The sequence below is a fragment of the Camponotus vicinus genome, unplaced genomic scaffold, assembly GCF_025532165.1.
Source record: "Camponotus vicinus isolate PSW18456_S1 unplaced genomic scaffold, iyCamVici1.0 SCAF_5, whole genome shotgun sequence".
In the NCBI taxonomy this organism is placed as follows: domain Eukaryota; kingdom Metazoa; phylum Arthropoda; class Insecta; order Hymenoptera; family Formicidae; genus Camponotus; species Camponotus vicinus.
The window spans coordinates 14,818,354-14,839,111 of NW_028141977.1; the positions used below are offsets into that span (position 1 = coordinate 14,818,354).

Here is a 20,758-nt window from a genome sequence, read left to right on the forward strand (position 1 = left end):
AATATTTAAGTTATAAGAGAACTACATGCATGAACAAAAGATTTATTGTATAGGTCTATCATTGTTTTACTGGCTTTTCCAAACAATATGATTTGTTGTTAATAGAAATGAACTCGAAGAGTTTCTTAATTTTTTAAATAATATAAAAATATTTATAAATATTATTAAAACATTGCACGCGCTTTATTGTAGCCTTTGCGCCAAAGTTCGCGATCTTTTACGATCCTGTAATGATATATAAATGTAAAAAATACAATTACATCATAAATATAGCATGATACTATTGCTTATCAAACAGATTGAGTTCAAACGTTTTTTTTCTTATGATTAAAAAATGGGAGCTATTTAAATCTATTTTTATTCGCTTCATATAAACACGTTTGTTTAAAACATTACAGTTATCCTTTATTAAAATGTATGTACATTAAATTAATAATTTTTTTAGCAAAATTATTTTTTTATCGTGAAAATATTTAAATAAGATTTTTATATGCGTATTATATATTTTATGCAAGAATGATGCTTCTTTGTATTCCTTTTTAAAGTAAGATTATCAATAATACTAATTATTGAAAGTTTGAGACTATTGAAAATTCAGCTATCTCTTTCGTTTAAATAAATCTTCCAACGAAATTCATGTTTTTTTCTTTGTCGAAAAGACTAAAAAAAGTACATATATCTTTTTATACATATTTATATATATATATATTTTATCTATATTTTTATACACATATCTTTTTGTATTTTTTTACAAGAAAATACCTCAAAGCAGATACTTAATAAATAAGTAATGCAATTATCAATAAAACTAATTATTCAAGCATATAAACACGTGCTTTATATTTATTTTTCGCGCATCTCCAATATATATAATTTTGCAATTATAATTCAAATTATAAAAAAATATCCTAAACGCATCAATTTACAAATTTGCAACGAAAACACTATTTAAGAATATCGATAGTTTGCATCAGCTGGATACCGCATCGCGATATCTTAGCTGATGCAAACTATCGATACTTGTCAGCGTCGAGAAAGCGAGACCGCGAACTCTCCGGAATGACGTCCACGTGTTCCGTCCACCGTATCTAATCGGCCACGGACGAATCGCGACGGTGGGCGAAGGTTCTGAAAGTAAGCTGTCGTGACGTGGGCCAATGAGGTGCGGCCAACTGTACGCGCGTCCGACCAATCGACAGCGGCGCCTTCTATTGACGCCGCGGGTGTCGCGGCCAATCAGCGTCGGCCACGACGAAACGGTCCCGTTAATATTCCGGCCGCGAGTCCGGCATCGACGTCAGTCATCGTTTTACCGTTCGTTAGAAGAATCGAGGATCTCGTACGTAGCGCGCGTCAAGGAACGTTTTGCTGAGAAAACCAACGATACGTATTCTACTGGTGAGTGAATTCTTCGCTTGGAATATGTCGTCGAGAACCTCGGGAAGAGTCGAGAGGTTTAAATCGTCGACGTATCGACGTTATCCGGGATTCGAATGCGGATTCGATCTCGGAGTTCTCGTTGGTACGAGAACGTTCCGTCGAGAATCTTCTTGCCATTCTGTGCTGTCAATCTTATTATCACTCAGACAGCTAACGCGGATTTCAACGATGGTCTTCTTCGATTATCTTCGATCGCGTGTTATTTTTGTACGTTTTCGCTAACCCAAACTTCTTTTTTCTATGTACTTTTTTTTCTTTACATTTGCGGCACACTAGCCTTTTGCCACGTTTGATCAAGAGTCGCTCGATACGTCGAAGCTCGTGGAAATTTCCGCGTGTTTTCCGCGCTGTACAAAGATGTTCGCGAGTAATCTTAATCTGTGACTGATGATGTTGAAATATGTCGAATCTGCTCGAATAGATGACGTGTGACACGTTTATCGAATCGAGATCCGCCCGGTTAGAATCTGTTGGTTCGTAAAGTCCCGTAAGGACTAATTTCTTATTAATCCGTGTAACTATTCAATGAGTACATTGAAGCATATTGAAACATCTCAAGAAAATTAGAAGGTCAACAGATGTATTTTTTTTAAACATGATACCACATATGTAAAGATAAAGACCATCCTCCAAACATAAAAAAAAAACTTTATTTACAAAGCGAAGTTTATTCCAATAAGATTTATTTTTTTTTATATAATTTTTATTAATTTTTGTTAATTTTTTATTATTAAGCTAAAATTTATTTTAATAAATATATTAATTTGATATTTTTCAAGTTATTAATAATTAATATCTAAAGTTAAAGATATGATAGTTAAATGTGTGACATGGTAAAATTATATCTAATTAAGACAAAAAAAACTATTAAAATTTCTAACAAGTGTCATACTAGTTATTATTACTAAAGAAATGATATGTTTGCACTGAAAAATCTGTTTTTAGATTAAAGAAAAACTATTTGTACATTAATCCCAGAATTTTTAATGATTTAGGTGAAGTTACAGTAAATCATGAAGGGACTTAAAGCTCTGCTAATGGTGGGGCTGCTTGCAGTCGTCACACTTGCAAAGGAAGATAAAGAGAAGGAAGATATTGGTACAGTGATAGGAATTGATTTGGGTACAACTTATTCCTGGTGAGTACACAATGATACATTGCATCACTAAGAACAATGACTCATAAATTTTTTTTTGTTTTACCTTTGCAAGTAAATTAATGAAACATTATGTATACCTTTTAGTGTTGGAGTTTACAAGAACGGCCGCGTGGAGATCATCGCCAACGATCAGGGTAACCGTATCACGCCGTCTTACGTGGCATTCACCAATGACGGCGAACGTCTGATCGGCGACGCCGCCAAGAACCAACTGACGACAAATCCGGAGAACACTGTGTTCGACGCCAAACGGTTGATCGGCCGCGAATGGTCGGACCCAACTGTACAACACGATGTGAAATTCTTCCCATTCCCCGTCATCGAGAAGAACAGTAAACCTCACATCAAGGTCGAGACTAGCCAGGGTGAAAAGGTATTCGCGCCCGAGGAGATCTCAGCTATGGTACTGGGCAAGATGAAAGAAACCGCCGAGGCATATCTCGGCAAGAAAGTCACTCACGCGGTCGTCACTGTGCCGGCTTATTTCAATGATGCTCAAAGACAGGTATGGTATCGACCATATAATATGAATAAGGTTGTTTATTTCTTGAAGAAAACATAAAGTACCTTTCCAGGTATTCTCAGGAATTATTTTGCATCTGAAAAATAAAAAAATTCTTATAGAATTAGTTAGGACTCAGGGAATTTCTTTAAAAAAATCTTCTTTTTGATAATTTTGCTCTTATTATTAATTTATAAATAGGTCCACAAATTAATCACATGTTTAAAATATATATCTATGTTTGTCTATATATTCAATGTTTTGAAATATTGAACATATAGCAAATATATTATGTATTTTAATTTTCAGTGATAAGAAAAAGAATGAAAGGTTTATGCGAAAAACGTTTATCTTAGGAAGCATATTCCTTTTTTAATACATTTACAAATTTGACACTTAGGAGGCTCTGTGTTTTTCCTTTGTATAAGTTATTGGAAAAAAATTAGAAAACAAAAATATAAATAAAAAATTAAAAAAGAATAAAAAACAATTTAAAAATATTACAAAACATTAAAGGACATTAGAAAACAAAAAAATTTATTTTATATCAAAAAAATTATATCAAAAAATTTTTTAAATATTCTTTGCCTAGAATTTTGAACAAAAATATCTGAAAAATTAGAGAATTTCCAGGAAATTTTTTTATAAAATTTGAGTAGACATCCTGATAACTAATGCTTTGAGATATGTTAAAGAGAGATAACATTTCTTTTAAGTGTAGGCATATCATGATTACTAAATCTTCAAGTTTTCTTGTTTAATGCATTTTAAAGATAAAACGAGAAAACCATATTTACATCATGATAAATTCATTCTGATGCGATTATAACGTTCGACTTTCGACACAGGCGACTAAGGACGCTGGAACGATTTCTGGTCTGGTCGTAATGAGGATTATCAATGAGCCAACTGCCGCCGCTATCGCGTACGGTCTAGACAAGAAAGATGGCGAGAAGAACGTACTGGTATTCGATTTGGGCGGTGGCACTTTCGATGTGAGTTTGCTTACCATCGACAACGGCGTGTTCGAGGTAGTCGCTACCAATGGCGATACCCACTTGGGTGGCGAAGATTTCGATCAGCGCGTAATGGATCATTTCATCAAATTGTATAAGAAGAAGAAGGGCAAGGATATCCGCAAGGACAACCGAGCTGTGCAAAAATTACGTCGTGAAGTCGAAAAGGCCAAGCGAGCGCTTAGTGCTAGCCATCAGGTATGTTGTATATATCTTTTCCTATATTTATTTAAATATTTACTCTATATACAATTTTTCTGTATGCGTGCAATTTTATTGCAGTATTTTTTTCGCTTCTTTTCCTTGTCTCTTTTATCAAGCGCGATTATTATATATTTGTAATTGTTACAGGTCAGGATCGAAATTGAATCGTTCTTCGAGGGCGAAGACTTCTCCGAGACGTTGACCCGTGCCAAATTCGAAGAATTGAACATGGATCTCTTCCGTAGCACCTTGAAACCCGTGCAGAAAGTTTTGGAGGATTCCGACATGAGCAAGAAGGATGTAGATGAAATTGTTCTAGTCGGCGGTTCGACCAGGATTCCGAAAGTTCAACAGTTGGTTAAGGAATTCTTTGGCGGCAAGGAACCATCGCGAGGTATTAATCCCGACGAAGCCGTCGCTTATGGCGCTGCTGTACAAGCCGGTGTGCTCTCCGGAGAACAAGATACCGATGCTATTGTACTTCTTGATGTTAATCCTCTCACTATGGGTATCGAAACTGTCGGAGGTGTGATGACTAAACTCATTCCAAGGTAAATATCTTCAATTAGATATTGATCGAAATGATTTCAAATAGTTTTATATAATCTTAATTATTAAAGTTTTATTCAGAGATCACGTTTTCAGGCAGATATATATAACAGTATATTCTTCTTTAAATACAACATATTTTTACATAAATTCGCAGACTTTTTCCTGGAAGAAAAATACTTTAATTTTCATTATCGGCCTAAATTTATTAAATAAATTTATGCGTGAAATGATAAAATGAAACATGATATTCTTCATTTATTTGTGCAGAAACACAGTCATTCCTACGAAAAAATCTCAGATTTTCTCCACGGCGTCCGACAGCCAGCACACTGTCACAATTCAGGTATACGAGGGTGAGCGTCCTATGACCAAGGACAATCATTTGCTCGGCAAATTCGATCTGACCGGCATTCCACCGGCGCCGCGAGGCATACCGCAGATTGAAGTTACCTTCGAGATCGACGCCAACGGTATTCTGCAGGTGTCCGCCGAGGACAAGGGTACAGGCAATCGCCAAAAGATAGTCATCACGAATGATCAGAACCGCCTGACGCCCGATGACATTGAACGGATGATTAAGGATGCAGAGAAGTTTGCTGATGACGATAAGAAGCTTAAAGAGCGAGTGGAAGCGCGCAATGAACTCGAGTCGTACGCGTATTCGCTCAAGAATCAATTGGCCGACAAGGAAAAACTCGGCTCGAAGGTGAGCGATGCAGACAAGGCCACGATGGAGGAAGCGATCGAAGAAAAGATCAAATGGTTAGAGGAGAATCAGGACACGGATCCAGAGGAATACAAGAAACAAAAGAAGGAACTTACCGATATTGTTCAGCCGATCATCGCCAAATTGTATCAGGGCGCAGGCGGTGTTCCACCTACCAGCGGTGGCGATGACGAAGATATCAAGGACGAGCTTTAACTGCAAGCTGCAGATTCCGCTCCTTTTGGTTTGCGGTTTGGACTGATTACTCGCCTCCACGAGCAAATACTTTACGGAAGTGTCGTTAATACATAATAATTATACGAAATGCTGAGAACGAAATATTCTCGCCGTACGTTTAGCTCTAAAAGCGTTCGGTTCTAAGTTTCTTTTAGATAATATGTAGTATATCTAACTTTAAGACTCTTAGTTTAGAAGGACATTTGAAGCTAAATGTGCAGTGAGAGTATAACAAGTCTTTGTTGTAAATCGTCAATGTGTGTACATTTAAGAAAAGTGCGAGAAAATGCTCAGGATGCCGGATGTTTCGTCAGATTTTTCATGCACTTCACGTGACAGCGCTTGGACAAATGTATGTTATAAATATGTTAAATATTTATTAATTTATACAAAATTTTAACAATTATTTATATCAGTTCTAACATTGTCTCGCATTTTCCTTGAACGAGCAATTGTGTTGTAAATTGATCGCTCGATTATGTGCATACAAGATGCGTCGAGAGAACTCGATCGAAATACAATAAAACGAAAGTTTAACGAGATGCGTACAATACACATTATTTGAAGATTTTGTTCTATTGTGCTTCTATTGCGTTTGACTCATCCGACTTTGAATTGTGCGATGCCAATGTAAGAAAGTATTGTCGTATGGAATCATTGTCAGCCAGTCTCTGTATCGTGTTTGCTAAGGAGGAATTTGACTTTTTTAGGGAGAAATTCTCTCTTGATGAGAGAGAGAAAGAGCAACCCGGCGCGGAGGGTCCAGAGGAGGGATTCCAATTCTGCTCATTCCTCCCCCGCGGCGAATACACTCACATACATTGACTCCACTGCGTCGTTAATTTATTTTGAATTGTTTTGTATGTTTCATTAAATGTAATAATCGATTCATCGCAGAGCAACGCAAAGGTTTGTTCGCGAGTATGCGTGAAAGAATGAATGGTGAATGCGCGAATACGCGGGCTGGTAACTCGTATACTGCCATCGAGTTACATCGTACTATGTACAATGTAGCCCAATCTCTATGTGTGTGAGCGCAAATATGTATCAGTAAGAATAAAGATTTTTTCAATAAATCATACACTCTCTTTTAATATCTATTAAAATATTTTAATTAATTTATATATATTTATAGCTCTTAATATTAATATATATCTGTAGCTCTTTCAAACTTGATATATGTGTGAATATTGTTTAAAATTTCTTAAAACTTAATATTTATTTGATCATGTAAATAATTTTTCTAAAATTTATACAAATTTTCGGGGATCTTTTTTTCTCATTTCAAATTATAATCGATGTTTCTAATCTATTCTAATTATTCGTTGATACAGCGAGTGAATAAGGTGAAAAATCCTTTTGGGTTCTGAGAAATTTATTTAATGAAGTTCAATTTTTTAATGCATTGTAACAAAAACAGCGCGAAATTCGTAGACATAATCAATTTCCTATAATAAATTCTTTCCTATTTTGCATATCAGAATACAACCATTAACAGACACGATGACAATAACATAATTCGCTCCTCCGAATGGAACTTTTCGAACACGTTAATTTACTCGGAACAAGATACTAGGCGCTTATGTAACGTGTGTCACGAATTTACTAAGGTACAAAAATAATATCGATAAGATGGGGAATTTATAGCTGTGTTGGAAAAGTTTTGTAATCTCGAATTATAACTCAAATACTACTTTTATCTACGAAAGCAAACGCTACAACAATTTTTAGAACTTGATATCGAGGAATAATCACAATCGTAATCGAATATTCATGCGATTATAAAAATAAATCAATTTATCATTGTGATCATATTTGACATCAGTTTAGCTATATATCTAATTTTTTCCGTTCAAAATACCGTACGACTAATTTCTAAAAATTACGAAAAACTTTAATTAAGGACGGCAAATAATTTTCTCATCAAAGTTTTCACCTGTTATACAGGTTGGTTCCGAAACTTTTCCCACGCAGCATGTACGTGACAATTCTTCTTACTCCAGTTTCCAAATTACCGAACAATATCGCTTTACGGATTGTGTAATCTACACATGTAATAATACTATCTTTAAACGAAAGCGCCGAGAAATTAATCCGCAGCGATATAATTCCGGGCGCTGCAAAATTAATATACACGTATAGGAGTTTGAAAAAGTTTTGAGATTCTCGAAAAATATTTTTTAATTTTTTTTTGTGACACACACCGATCTCTGACAGTGTATGTGAGGAAGAAACGATCGCTGGTCGTAAAAATAGCATTTTTAAGTAACATTCACGCTCTAAAGGTGTGATTTTCTTAGGATAATTACAATAATATACACGAGATGCACGAGAGGAAAGTTTTTTTCGAGAATCTCAAAATCTCTTTTTCTCAAAGAGATGCCGAACCGTATAAAACGTGTAACATAAATCCACCGAACAGGCAGCAGCTGAAGTGAACGGTATTATTCGCCTGTGAATCGATTTGTTTCGCCTTTACTTCGGATTTTTCTGTATGTAAAAAGGTAAGGCCAAAAGACATAGGCGTTCAGTGCGTGAATCACGAACAACGAGAGGGACAATTTTCGTCGTAACTCGCAGAGTTAGTACAATTCGCTCTTACTATTTTACACTGAGAATAAGGTAACGAGGTATTTCATTGCGGTTTTTGTACATGTAGAATTGAATATATTCCGTTCTTCGAGAGATTTCACTTTTCCTTTTTTTCTTCATACTTTTGGCATTTGCGTCGAAAGCTTCGAACAACGGGTATTGAGCACTTTTCTTTTTTTCTAGTTTCTTCTTAGATCGTTGAAGCGACAATGTACTAATTATGGAATTATAAACTTTGTCTTTCGCGTATATGTATAATCCTAAGGAACATGATGTATTATTTTCGTACTTGTGTATGTTAGTCACAAACATAAGTCTGCATACGACTGACAGAGAATTGAAAATGAAAAAGAGAAGAAAATGAAATTAAAAATGGAAGTCCTTCGCGACTGATAAATCATTCATCATTCGAAATTATTAATTAATTTAGCGAGCGATAAATCTTTTTTTTTCAGCAAGTTCAAGATATCCTAACGAGTATGAATATTTCTTCATAGTGTTTTTTCTTTAGTCCTACGCAGACTTGTGACTAACGGTATTTGCTCCGAAACAGTAATGATGCCTGTAATGCTTACGAATCGGATAAAGTACGTTCATGTGTGCTTCCTGGTCGAAATCAATCGAAATTAGGTCTGGAACCTCGGAGGATCGTCTTCGGCAAGGAAGCTACCTTGTTCCCGCTTAGATAATGCGAGAACGTAGCAATGACCCGAGACGTCATGTATCGCACTTGGTGCCACATATGTCCCGCGATTCATCCTGTTACATCCTCTTCTTCCCCCCTCCTCACCGTTTTATAATAACTAGGTAATGCAGAATTTCTATTTTTCTCTCTCTTTACGCGGTAAATATCTTTTTTTCTTCATCTATCATGAACACATTTAACATATTGTTTCTTTCTTTCTGTTTAATTACACAGCGCATTTCGAAATCAACTGGACTGTGAAATAACAGCGTGGATAAGTGATTCCCTTCAAATTCTGGCTATACTACTGCGTTCTTTTTTTTTCCTTTTCTTCTCCGTTTTCTTCCCTTCATATACGCCAGTCTATATATCATATACTTCGGACGTATTCTTATATAATAATATTAATGAATACATATATTTGCGTACACACCGCAAGCGGAAAGGATTTCGACTCTGGGATATTTCTCGAATCTCACATGACACTCTATCTTTAAGTATTGAACGCTATAGCTAAATTTAATATTATAATAAATACAATTTCGTAATATATATATACGATTATAGAAGAAATCTGCTTGTACTATGATAAGATTGCTATTAGCGATTGAGTTTAGAATTAAATTGGTCGATTATTATAAATGTCTGTTGTAAAAAAGAAGATGTAGCGCTTAAAGACGAAATCCTCCCCGGTCACGAAATGCACTCCCATACATATACAAATACTATATAATGCCTACTCGCTAATGCCAGTGAATACAATTGAGCTACTAATATGATCGTAGCGTGTATATTATCCTTAAACTCGCGTTTCAGTAACTAGACGCGTTTCGTTTTTTGAAAAAAGACTTTTTTGCTCTCGCGTCTAAACATTATCTCAAGTAAAAATGCGCTAGAAATTCTCCGAATATTGAACGATTTAGACACGAGATGTGTGTATATGTGTGTATGCGTGCGCGCAATAAATGTATAAATAATTTCTCTGAGCGTAATGCTCACAAAACACCAAGTTTAAAAATAATGTGTAAAAGTAGAAGATAAATATTTTTGATAAATTATAATTTATTACAAAATTCTCGGTAAGACGCTGCGCAACCGAGATTAACATTTATTCGTGTGAATTTTCTTTTGAAATACGATCTTTAAAAATAAACTTATCACGATCGATTTTCTTAATAAATCGTGATAAAAGACTTATCGCGATTTTCTTTCGCCGAGTTATAAATACGCAATTTTGTTTAAAGTTCCTATACAAGATATTAATACAAGATATTAATTCGATTCGCTGTGCATACAGTAGAAGTGAATACCTATTTCTTTTGTTAAAAGATAGAAAAGATAGAAAAAAAACCGGTTTTTTCACTTTTTTTTTGGAGAAATTTAATTTATCGCTAATTAACTCTCCCGATTTGATTTATTGGATAAATATTTTTCAACAATCAACAATAAAGAATCAATTTTTCTTTGCCTAATTCGGCAAAAAGTATGACTTCAATCTTTAGAAAAAATTAACTACAATTTGACATTATTTTCATTAGGATTAAAGTGCTTAAGACCGCTTAAAAGAGACAAATCTACTTATACATTCTTTCCAGAACATTGCTCTATTGAAATAAGATTCATTCGTGATAGTTTTCGATCCACAGATTACCAAGGGGACAGCTGCAAAGAACAGGTGAACAGTTAAGCACTTGATTGAAATTTATTTCGAAGACCTGAGAGTTCATCCACGCTGTACTTTTTAGCAATCAGGTATGAAGGAGGTACATGTGCTTCTCATACGCGAAAACCCGAAAGGTAGAAAACCCGAGACTGATAACCTGTAGATCAAGAGGTCGTTGCCAAAAGATACAACAGAGAATTTTCAACAGAAAATTCACGCGTTAATTCACTCGCGCATAGCGACTAAAATTCAACAAATATAATAAAATACGGTGCGCTTCTGGACCGCGTCGCCTTAAATATCATTTCCCTAGTTTGAACAACAACAATGTATTTCGTATCACAGTATATTATTCAGTAGTGTATTTAGTATTTGTCTCTCGCTTGTCTTCACTTTGGATATGGCAAATATGAGATAGTAACAGTAAAATTATACTAATGTAAGTCTATAACTCTTTGGGGCTAAATGCGTATCACAGTGGGAAAATTTTCAACGTTCCTATGTTCATCACCGTTCTCCTCTCTTCCGCTTCTTTCTTCTTTTTTTTGTCTTTTTCGTTTTACTTATTTTAGATTATTATTTTTTAACTGTCCAGAAGCGCACCAGTCATCAGAAGCGTGTCGCTTTTGTTTCTCTTTTTGTTTCTTTTTTTTCTTTTTTTTTTTTTAATAAGATCACGTTATCCATACGCGCACGTTATTACAAAGAAGCGTAAACCGGCAACCAGTATTAAGCAAGCAATATAGTAATATAATATTAGAGAGTAGAAGAAATTTTTCTTTTTCTTTATCATATTAGTCAAAAAATGCACCATATGTTACTTAAGATACGCATTTCCGTATCAACTATGCAGTCTTATCCTAACTTTTCGCTGCGTAGTGTGTTTCTGATAATGCACTATTATGGAACATAGGACTATTGAATTGTACTTTTTTCTTCTTTTTTACTTTTCAAAGATTACTGTAGTTGCATATGAAAACTTTTGGAAATTTTTAACCCTTTGCACTCCAAGGTATTTTTGAAGTACCTTTGGTGAATATAAATGATTTTTTCATAATTCGATTGCTATGCCTGTTAAATAATTTTTATATATATCAAAATTATACATCAAAGTCATCTTCACTATCGAAAAATTCAAAATCTTTAAAATATTTTTCTTTTTATATTTTTTAAATTGTGATACGAAATATGTATGTCGCCGTAGCGGCGCCTATGGAGTGCACAGGATTAAATGTCTTACATCACAAAAATATTTTTAAAATTAAACAACGAATCCATTCTTTTCGATTATTCTTAAAATAAAAATTAGATAAAGTTTAAATTGACTCAGTTTTAGTTTCTTCTATATATACTATATGATATTAAAAAGAAACGCATTAATATATTTGATGTAATATACTTGATATTTTACAGCAAATTACAATGCAAGATTTTAATTAGCTTCTCAGAAAAAAACACAAATATATATTCCAAATATATTATTAAAATAAAATAAAGTAAAAAACGAGATTTCATATGCAACTTAATAAAAAATATATGTAAGCTATATATTGCTTATATGATTATCGAATTGATGCGATATTACGCGCCATTATTCATTAAAAATAAAATCGTTGAGTTACTTTAAGTAATAGTATCGAAAATTTTCAAACCAGAATAAAAATAATACTTGATCTTTTTTTAGACACGAAAAAGAAAATACTACACAGCTGTTCCCTAATACTAAGAACATGTAATAGATAATATTAATATCATCGTCGTGTGCGTCAATAATAATAATACACGGCGCTACTTGCGGTATGTTCTTGATAATCTTCATTGTTCATTTGCAATACTCTGTAATTCTACATTCCAAATGCACTATCTCTCTGTTAGATCTTAAATGAATTACAGATATTAAAATTAAAATTAAATTTGATTCGATTATGTATATGCAAATACAAGCTGACGTTTGAAACTTGCAAAAAAGGCGAGATTGTTTAAGACTTAAATTTACCGTTGTTTTAAGTAATTGAAAGTTCTTTTTACCACTTTTCTTCGCCTCTACTCATCATATTAGTTTGCTTGCTAGTCCGTCTCAATTTTGCAAAATCGATACAATCGGTTTCTAAAACTGCCAAAACAATATATTGCACTTTTGTATCGAAATGTGCTTTAAGAGAATAAACTCCTTCTTCATTGATTTCTTGCATCATATCCTACTGAAGAAAAATGTATCGAAGAATCTTCTGTAAAAGTACAATATGGAAATGCAATCAACGCGTGCATAATCTTTCGTAAATCGATAATACTTACATAAATAATAAAGATTTAATGTGTGTTTAAATTTAAAACATAGATTGGGAGAACGCCTGGATGACAATAGGTACAGTAGCATCGAAACCGTTGATCGTCAAAATGTTTTTGTCACAATTTATCTTACGATATGTTGAGGAACAGCACATGCTACAATTAATTAGCCTGAAAAAGAAAATTTCGCGTCTTTATCTGTTTAAAAAAATTAATATAACAAATAGAAATGTGCGTATTTACTTTGTCTGCGGAAGATTCAATTCATTTCTGTACGATATCAAAGCTTTCTGAGATTCATCACAATATTCGTACACTTGATCCACAATATTAATAAAGACATCGTATTTCGTTTTCTGTTTCATAGCCCAAAATAATGGTTTACTCATGTTGGTTCCTGTAGCAGGTATTTCCTGTAATGTTTTCAAAATCTCGCTATAGGATTGCGTCTTGTTGACATTTGCCGTGTAAAGTCCATGTTGTTTAAATGTCGCTACGGTAACATCCATTTCGCAACGTAAAAGTATCATCGCGATCAGACAGCCCGTCTCGGCACCAGTCATGTTACCATTATGCCAAGCGCGTTCATCTAACATCACTCTATTCATGCTAATTGTCACTAGATAGCGCAAATTCGTAGGTTTTTGATGCTAAAAATGATATGATGATATTGTTATTATATTAATAAAAAATTATAATTGATATAAATTATAATAAAATTATAATTAAACTGAAATTGTTCATAAATATCGCAATACAATCATAAGAGAAATTGACTTACACCAAATGACAAATTAAATGCTTCACGTAGAGCGTTTATTACTTTGATATTCGGAGAAGGTGGTGGTGGCAGGACCCTCTTTGCTGTTTCTTGTACTTTCCGCTTCTCATAAGACAAAGGTCTTGAAAAATGTATATATATATCAATGATATAATTTTAAGTTTAATCTATTATCTATAAAAAGACGCATAAATGCACTTACTTTCCAGAATTTTCGTAATTTTTTAGAGTGATGAAAATTAATGCTGGATGAATTCTACTTTGCGCTAGAAGTTCTGCATTAGTAAGTTGCTCTGTTACTCTCTCGACTGCCAATCCATCTGATTCTAATAAGCCAAGATTGCTAATCCTTTGCAAATTGTTTAAGAGTGTAATAGTATCCATTGATGATATCAATGAAATCCAAACCTTGACACGAAATAGCCGGATGTTATGTCAGCCCATTGATATCAATATTTAGATAAATACCAATTAACGCTAATTGTGATTAACAAAATTTTCTTTCCATTTATATAGCATTCAAAAATATGACACTTGTTTTTAACTATATATTTTGTTATGCAAAATTGGAAACAATTCTTTTATAATTTGACAAAATATTTAATTATTCACATCAACACTTCATTTTCAATATTATATAATATTTAATAATTACACACACACACACATACACAACACAAATTTAATGTATGTTAAAATTGTATAAATTCTATACAACTTTATTTGTAATATTTCTAAAAATCACATTTTGATGAATTTATACACACACACACACACACACGCGCGCGCGCATACATACATACACACATATACATATATTAATTGCACAAAAAAAACAACATTGAAACATCTCACCTCCCTGGATTTTAGCAAATGTCCAGGTACATGTTCTAGTGAATATCCATTTGTTTCCAGCAGATAAGCTGCTCGGATCTCATCTTCACAACGTTTGAAATCTTTTACATTTTCTATGTATTGCAATATTTCATTAATATTTGGATTTTCGGTTTGGTCTTCTAAAGCCATCCTGGTGTTTTCTATGCCGCATATTATATATTTCAGTATCACTCCTTTTTCTATAAAATAAATAATTGTCTAAGTAACATTTTATATAACTGATTAATAGTTATATCATAATATAATAATATAAGTCTACTACATATAAGTTATTTGTTAACACACACATACATTTATAAATTATCTTAACCATTAATTTTTAAACAACTTTCAGTGATGACACTGAAGTCTAATTAGAATCATCCATTTCAATTATAATTATAATATATTTTAATTATAATTATAATTAAGAACATAAGTGAAGAGATAACAAGAATGGATGTTATTATTATCTCAAAAGTTATTATCTTAGAGATTGATAAATTTAAGAAAAATGACATAAAATATTAAATTTACAATATTGAGCAGTGAATTTATTTATCATTTTCTGAGATATATTAATTTTTCTCTCAATCAACAGTTTCTTTTATCAATCTTTTTTTTTCTTTTAATTATGGCTTTATGGACATTTACCTGGATTATTGGCTGAAGTATGAGCCATTTTGACAATGTCTTTATGCTTCCAACCATATCTACTTCTGTATTTTGTGACACATTTTGCTAGGTCCAATGGCTCTTTAGAAAGATACCAATTATTAATAGCCTTTCTTAAACCTTGACCCCATCCTTGTGTATGATAATTCAACTCTTTCTCTCTACACAGTTTGGAGGCAAATTTAATAAACAGGAAAAAATCCTGTGTAGATGCACAAATCTTTGTTACATTATCATATGCTGCTTTACGCAACTTCTCGCTTTTGTTTTGTCTGCAGCAAACAGCAAGAGCAAACACCAAAGTTTCCGGATGTGGAACAAGATTGCTATCAAATGCCTACAAGTAGTCTCATTTTAGATATAGAAATAAATTTTTTTATGTGGCTTATATACAATTTGTAGTAATTACTTTTATGATTAGTTCTATGGGTACCAGTTGCTTTTCCTCATTGCCAGCAAGTTCTTCTATGGATGGAACATTCTTAGCTATAAAATAATTATGGGCAAACCAATATCCAGGCTGATAGTTGGCATATTCCTTTCCAATATATAGAAACCGTGATAGACGTATTTCAGGCTCTACAAATTTTTCTTCTTCTTGTGATCGACGAATTTTTGGACGACGAATTTTTGGAGCAACAAAATGGCTTAAATGAGATATATTTCCAGACATTTCCTGGAATGTATTCAAAGCAACAATTAAATTATAGATTAAATTACAGATTTATAAATGTTACTATTAATTAGAAATATTTATCATTAGCAGATAGCATGAATAATTACTTAAATTTCTGAAAGCAATTTTCAAACATAAATAATGAGAAAAATAAGTTTTCTTTTAAATATTTTTTCAATATAAATACAAATCTATATTACTAAAATAACTTTTCCAATTTAAACACTTTTTAAAGTAATAAATTCCAAATTTACACATAGTTTTCTATAATGTTTACTCTAAAAAATTCTTCATAAATACTAAAAAAAGATATATAGAATGTATGCAAATATATAAAATTAAATATAAATTGCCTTGCAAAACTATTATATAAGTGTAGATTTTTTTATAAATAGAGATATTTGATATAATTAATAAAGAAATATATTAAATATATTTAAAAAAGGCGAACAAAAGTTTCAAAAATCACACTGTTTTGTTCAACAGGATTTTATTTCATAGCCAGCAAAGTGTTCGGAATCTTGACTTTGATCATATGGATAAACAAATAGTCGCGTTTTCTCAAGTTTTGTTTTTATACCTATATGTATATGTTTTACTTGTTTGAATTTTTTTCTGAAAAGAAAAAAATAATACACATGTGAAGAGCCACTGGATTTCATATGACTCGAATTGACACTCGCATCTCTCGTTCTTCATATATACACATACACACGCTCATCACACATATGACGCGTCAAACCACATAGGCATATACATGCATACGTGCATATATGTATTCGCGCGTATGTATCACCTGGTTACCGGATAAGGTAACCACAGAGATATGCGGAAGGATGACGCGAATTTTCGTCGATGGGAGCGACACGAAATTGGAGTAAAGTCAAACGGGAGCCACGACGGGAGAGACGCGATGTCGTCCTGTGTGCGTTCTTTACCTTGCGTCAATGTGGAGCAACGTTACGGAACGAGCGCTCATGCAAGAGAAAACAGAGTAGACGACAATATCCACGACGACGATGACGATGATGACAACGTTGAACGACGTGCCCGACGTGCAGGAACGCACTGACGCACGCGAGCGACACAGAGCGGCAACAGTCCGCGTTACATGATTCAAAACGGCGATAACAGATGGCGCGACACTGACGTTTCTCTCTCAATTCGACATTTATCTTCTTTTTATACTTTACAATAAAAAATAATAATTAAAAAAATCAGCCGATCTCTCTACCCTCTCTATTTTTTCTCACAGCACGAAAAAATATTCCACCGAAATTAACAAACGAAATAGAAATATATTAATTACACAATTACATTATTGGCAAAGAACATGCGTCAATCAATTACTTAGGTTTCAAAAAGCAAGAATATTAATTAGATTAATACTTAAATTTGTTTAGGTATTTGTTCAGTGAACAAAAATGTATATTGTATATAATAAATTTTTCAATTTCAATGCTTTCAAAAAATAAGTTTTATCTCTCTCTCTCTCTCTCTCTCTAAATATTTCTTTTTATAAAAATATAAAAAAGAAAATATCTCGTATAAACTTATATGATATTTATATATCTAATTTATATATTTATGTATGAAATTAGATGTAAGTTTTACATCAAGTAAAAACATTGAATATATATGCAGAATGTATGCAAATATATGTGTAATCGAATAATATAAACATAAAATTATATACAAACGTTCTTTACAAAGATATATAAATATCATAAAAAATTATCACAAAATAATTGAATAATTATATATAGAATTCATACATATGTATGTATGAAATACAAAGTGCACCGCGGGAGAGAGAGAGAGAGAGAGTGTGTGTGTGTGTGTGTGTTATAATTATAGCATACTGCAACAATTATAGTCACTTTTATTCAATCAGAATGAATAAAGATATCATAAATTAATAGAGCGCACGAAGTATTAGAATCATTCGCAAACGTATCAATTCATGTACATTCGCAACTAAAGAATTAATGAAGGTGATCTTCTTCGGGAGTTTGATTCGTTCGTTACATTGCCTCGTTCGTTCATTACCTTTAAGAGCACATATGTGAGAAACAAAACGAGTAAAATGATCGTCCCTCGGCCATCGCGCGTTAAACCCCCTCCGTGTTGTTATGACCAACATCAATTGCACACAAAGATCGAGATAAATTCAATGAGAATGAATAGATAATTCTCCCAATCGATCGATCAACTCTAGAATTAACTTGCCACTATATTTAAAAATCGATATCACATTGTAATTGTCTTTTAATCTTCGCATTATTACAAAGAGAAGACAGTCCCCTGCTATCTCTAATTAAACATTAATCGAACTCTATATAATATTTCGTAATTCAATCATCAAACTTATCGTTCACAAGCCGCAACATCGTATTGATACAGGACATGTTTTCGACTCTTTCACTTTCGATTTAGACACGTGGCTCAATTATATTGATAACAGAATCGAATCGCAAGATGATGTAAATTTTTGTAAGGTTGCACTTATGATAACATTGTTTTCTCTATGCAGAAAAATAAATTTTATCAGGAGAAGCAATTTTGCAGAAACTTACATTATTCCTTCTAAAGATACAAATCATAATAATATTCTCGAGTGTTTTCGATACACGTTCAGACAGCATCGACACCCTTGAAGCATATAAATATTTCCAAAAAGAATTAATTGTCCTGCATTATGATGTTATTGAATGTTGTGAACATGTATGAAATACGCGAGAAGAGGGATCGAAAGTTTTATTGGACAGGACATGATATCCTTTTCGCAAAATATATTAACCCTTCGAATTTATGAATTTTTTTATGCTAAATCGTGTAACCCGTGGCCGACATGCCAAATCTTTTCGTTTCTTTTTGTTTTTATTTTTCGCGATCGCGAGCGGATTCGATGATCGAATTCAGAGGAGATACGCGCGCATATGTAAAAAGAATCCATAAAGGTATAAATGTGTGTGTGTAATCATGTATAAATATATATATAAAGTGAATCGCTTTATCGCTGAAAAAATTGAGTGACGCATAATGTGCACTCGCGTATGTATGCGTGAGATTTTACGACCGCTTATTTATGGCCGACGTTTCTCGCTGAGGCAACTCTCAATTTTTTTTCAGTTTCTTGTCATTTTCTGATTGCTTTTTTATCATCTTGTTCATTGACCCGTTCTTTTCGGTAATATTGGAACCTGGAACTGCAGCCCGAATGATTTACGATGATTATATTTTTGATGATCAAGTAAACGGTTTCATAATTTAAGTTTTTTTTTAGTTGCATCTTCTTCCATTTTATAAGATGTTTATTTTATTTCATTTGATGATTTCGTTTAATGACAATTCTGCCGTGTGTTAATTTTCGAACGGTCGTAGCTATCATTTATTTGTCTTAATATGTAATTTTGCACATATATTTTTTGAAACAAATAAAAAAACAAATAAAAGAGCTATCGAAAGAATAATAAAAAAATATTTATTTTGAATAATATTGAATAATTAATAATAACGGAATATATAATTGATAATAATTATATATTCCATCTATATGAAGCCATAGAAACTTATTTAAAAAGTATAGAATATAGAATATGTATAGAGACAGAGTGGCAATTTTATTTTTTGTAAATTCGAAGTTTTTTTTCATGTAAATCACAAAAGTGAGGAAAGTTTGTGAAGACAAAGATTTTTACAGGATAAGAACCAAAATTTTGGGTGGAGTTTAAAAATTTACACATGATTGAAAATTTATAAATATTTGTTGAATATTACTTTATACGAGGAGCTTCCTAAAATTGTTAGATGTTTTTTTAATAGCAGATTTTCTGGCCAATTTGGAGATAATTTTTCTTTAACAAAAATGTCAAAGCATCAATAACCGAATTGCAAATAATTAAAGAAGAATTTTTTGCAAACAAATTGTGGAGCTGAAACTATTTTAATTCCATGTGAAAATTATTTTAAAAGAATTTTAATTTGTTTAGTTACAAAGATATATATGATGAAAAAAATTGGATACTCGCGAAAAATGATTTCCCTCGACATTTTCGCTAAGAAATAATCGACTCCAGATTGACCAGAGAATTTATTATTAAAAAGACATCTTGTAATTTTGGGACTTTTTATATACGTGAATGGCTCAGATACTAAGTGATACAAATTCATAAAATAAAAGTTTGAAAAATAAAAACATTTATATTCGCTTTTATCGTAAGTACACATATAATAAAAATGATTTAACTATGCAATCTGATTGACCTTGAAGATAAATTCAGTATAGTTATACTGATTGATGACATATCGCATTGTCTGTACTTCAAATCTACTAATAACTTGAACACGAGTTTAAGTGGATTTGTACCATTTTGATATCTTAGGCACTCATGTATACAAAATTATATTTTTGTGAAATTCTGTACACGCGATGATTCGGAGCAAATTCTATGCTATCGAAGATAGAAGAAGAAGAGATGAAATATCTAAAAATCCTGAAATCTACGCGAAGAAAGATTCACGCGAATCCGCAATAAAATTGCGCTTCGGAGGGAATCTTCGCCGATGAATCGACGAGCGCAATATCAAAGAACCTTACGTTTTCCATTCCGTTTTCCAGGGATAAACGTGTATTAGTACGATCGCACCTCATCCAGAAGCAACGCGTACAATAATTACAATACGCGTTCGTGATGTGTGTCGA

The 20,758-nt window shown here is 32.7% G+C and overlaps 2 protein-coding genes across 7 annotated transcripts in view; one reads left to right on the plus strand and one right to left on the minus strand.

Annotated features, from left to right (window-relative positions):
• Window positions 1–1,241: 1,241 nt before the first annotated feature.
• Hsc70-3 (heat shock protein 70 cognate 3) lies at window positions 1,242–6,895 on the plus strand. Its single transcript, XM_083099531.1, has 6 exons — window positions 1,242–1,398; window positions 2,436–2,578; window positions 2,684–3,104; window positions 3,950–4,315; window positions 4,469–4,872; window positions 5,141–6,895. The coding sequence occupies exons 2-6, from the start codon at window positions 2,454–2,456 to the stop codon at window positions 5,793–5,795; spliced, it is 1,971 nt and encodes a 656-aa protein (XP_082955657.1). The 5' UTR covers window positions 1,242–1,398; window positions 2,436–2,453; the 3' UTR covers window positions 5,796–6,895.
• The window catches only part of LOC145971640 (RNA-binding protein RO60), a 40,045-nt gene continuing 24,919 nt past the window's right edge, over window positions 5,633–20,758 (minus strand). For 2 of the 6 annotated variants that reach the window (XM_083099533.1, XM_083099534.1), the window contains exons 3-10: window positions 15,787–16,053; window positions 15,357–15,714; window positions 14,682–14,902; window positions 14,029–14,234; window positions 13,827–13,947; window positions 13,289–13,695; window positions 13,052–13,216; window positions 5,633–12,984 (exon numbers count right to left, since the gene is read on the minus strand). In XM_083099533.1, coding sequence (XP_082955659.1) covers window positions 13,084–13,216; window positions 13,289–13,695; window positions 13,827–13,947; window positions 14,029–14,234; window positions 14,682–14,902; window positions 15,357–15,714; window positions 15,787–16,050 — 1,710 coding nt within the window. In that variant the 5' untranslated portion in view covers window positions 16,051–16,053 and the 3' untranslated portion in view covers window positions 5,633–12,984; window positions 13,052–13,083. Of the gene's footprint in view, window positions 12,985–13,051; window positions 13,217–13,288; window positions 13,696–13,826; window positions 13,948–14,028; window positions 14,235–14,681; window positions 14,903–15,356; window positions 15,715–15,786; window positions 16,054–16,633; window positions 16,669–16,991; window positions 17,232–20,758 lie in introns of those variants that run through there. The other 4 variants (XR_014438911.1, XR_014438910.1, XM_083099535.1 and 1 more) reach the window with 4 other exon arrangements.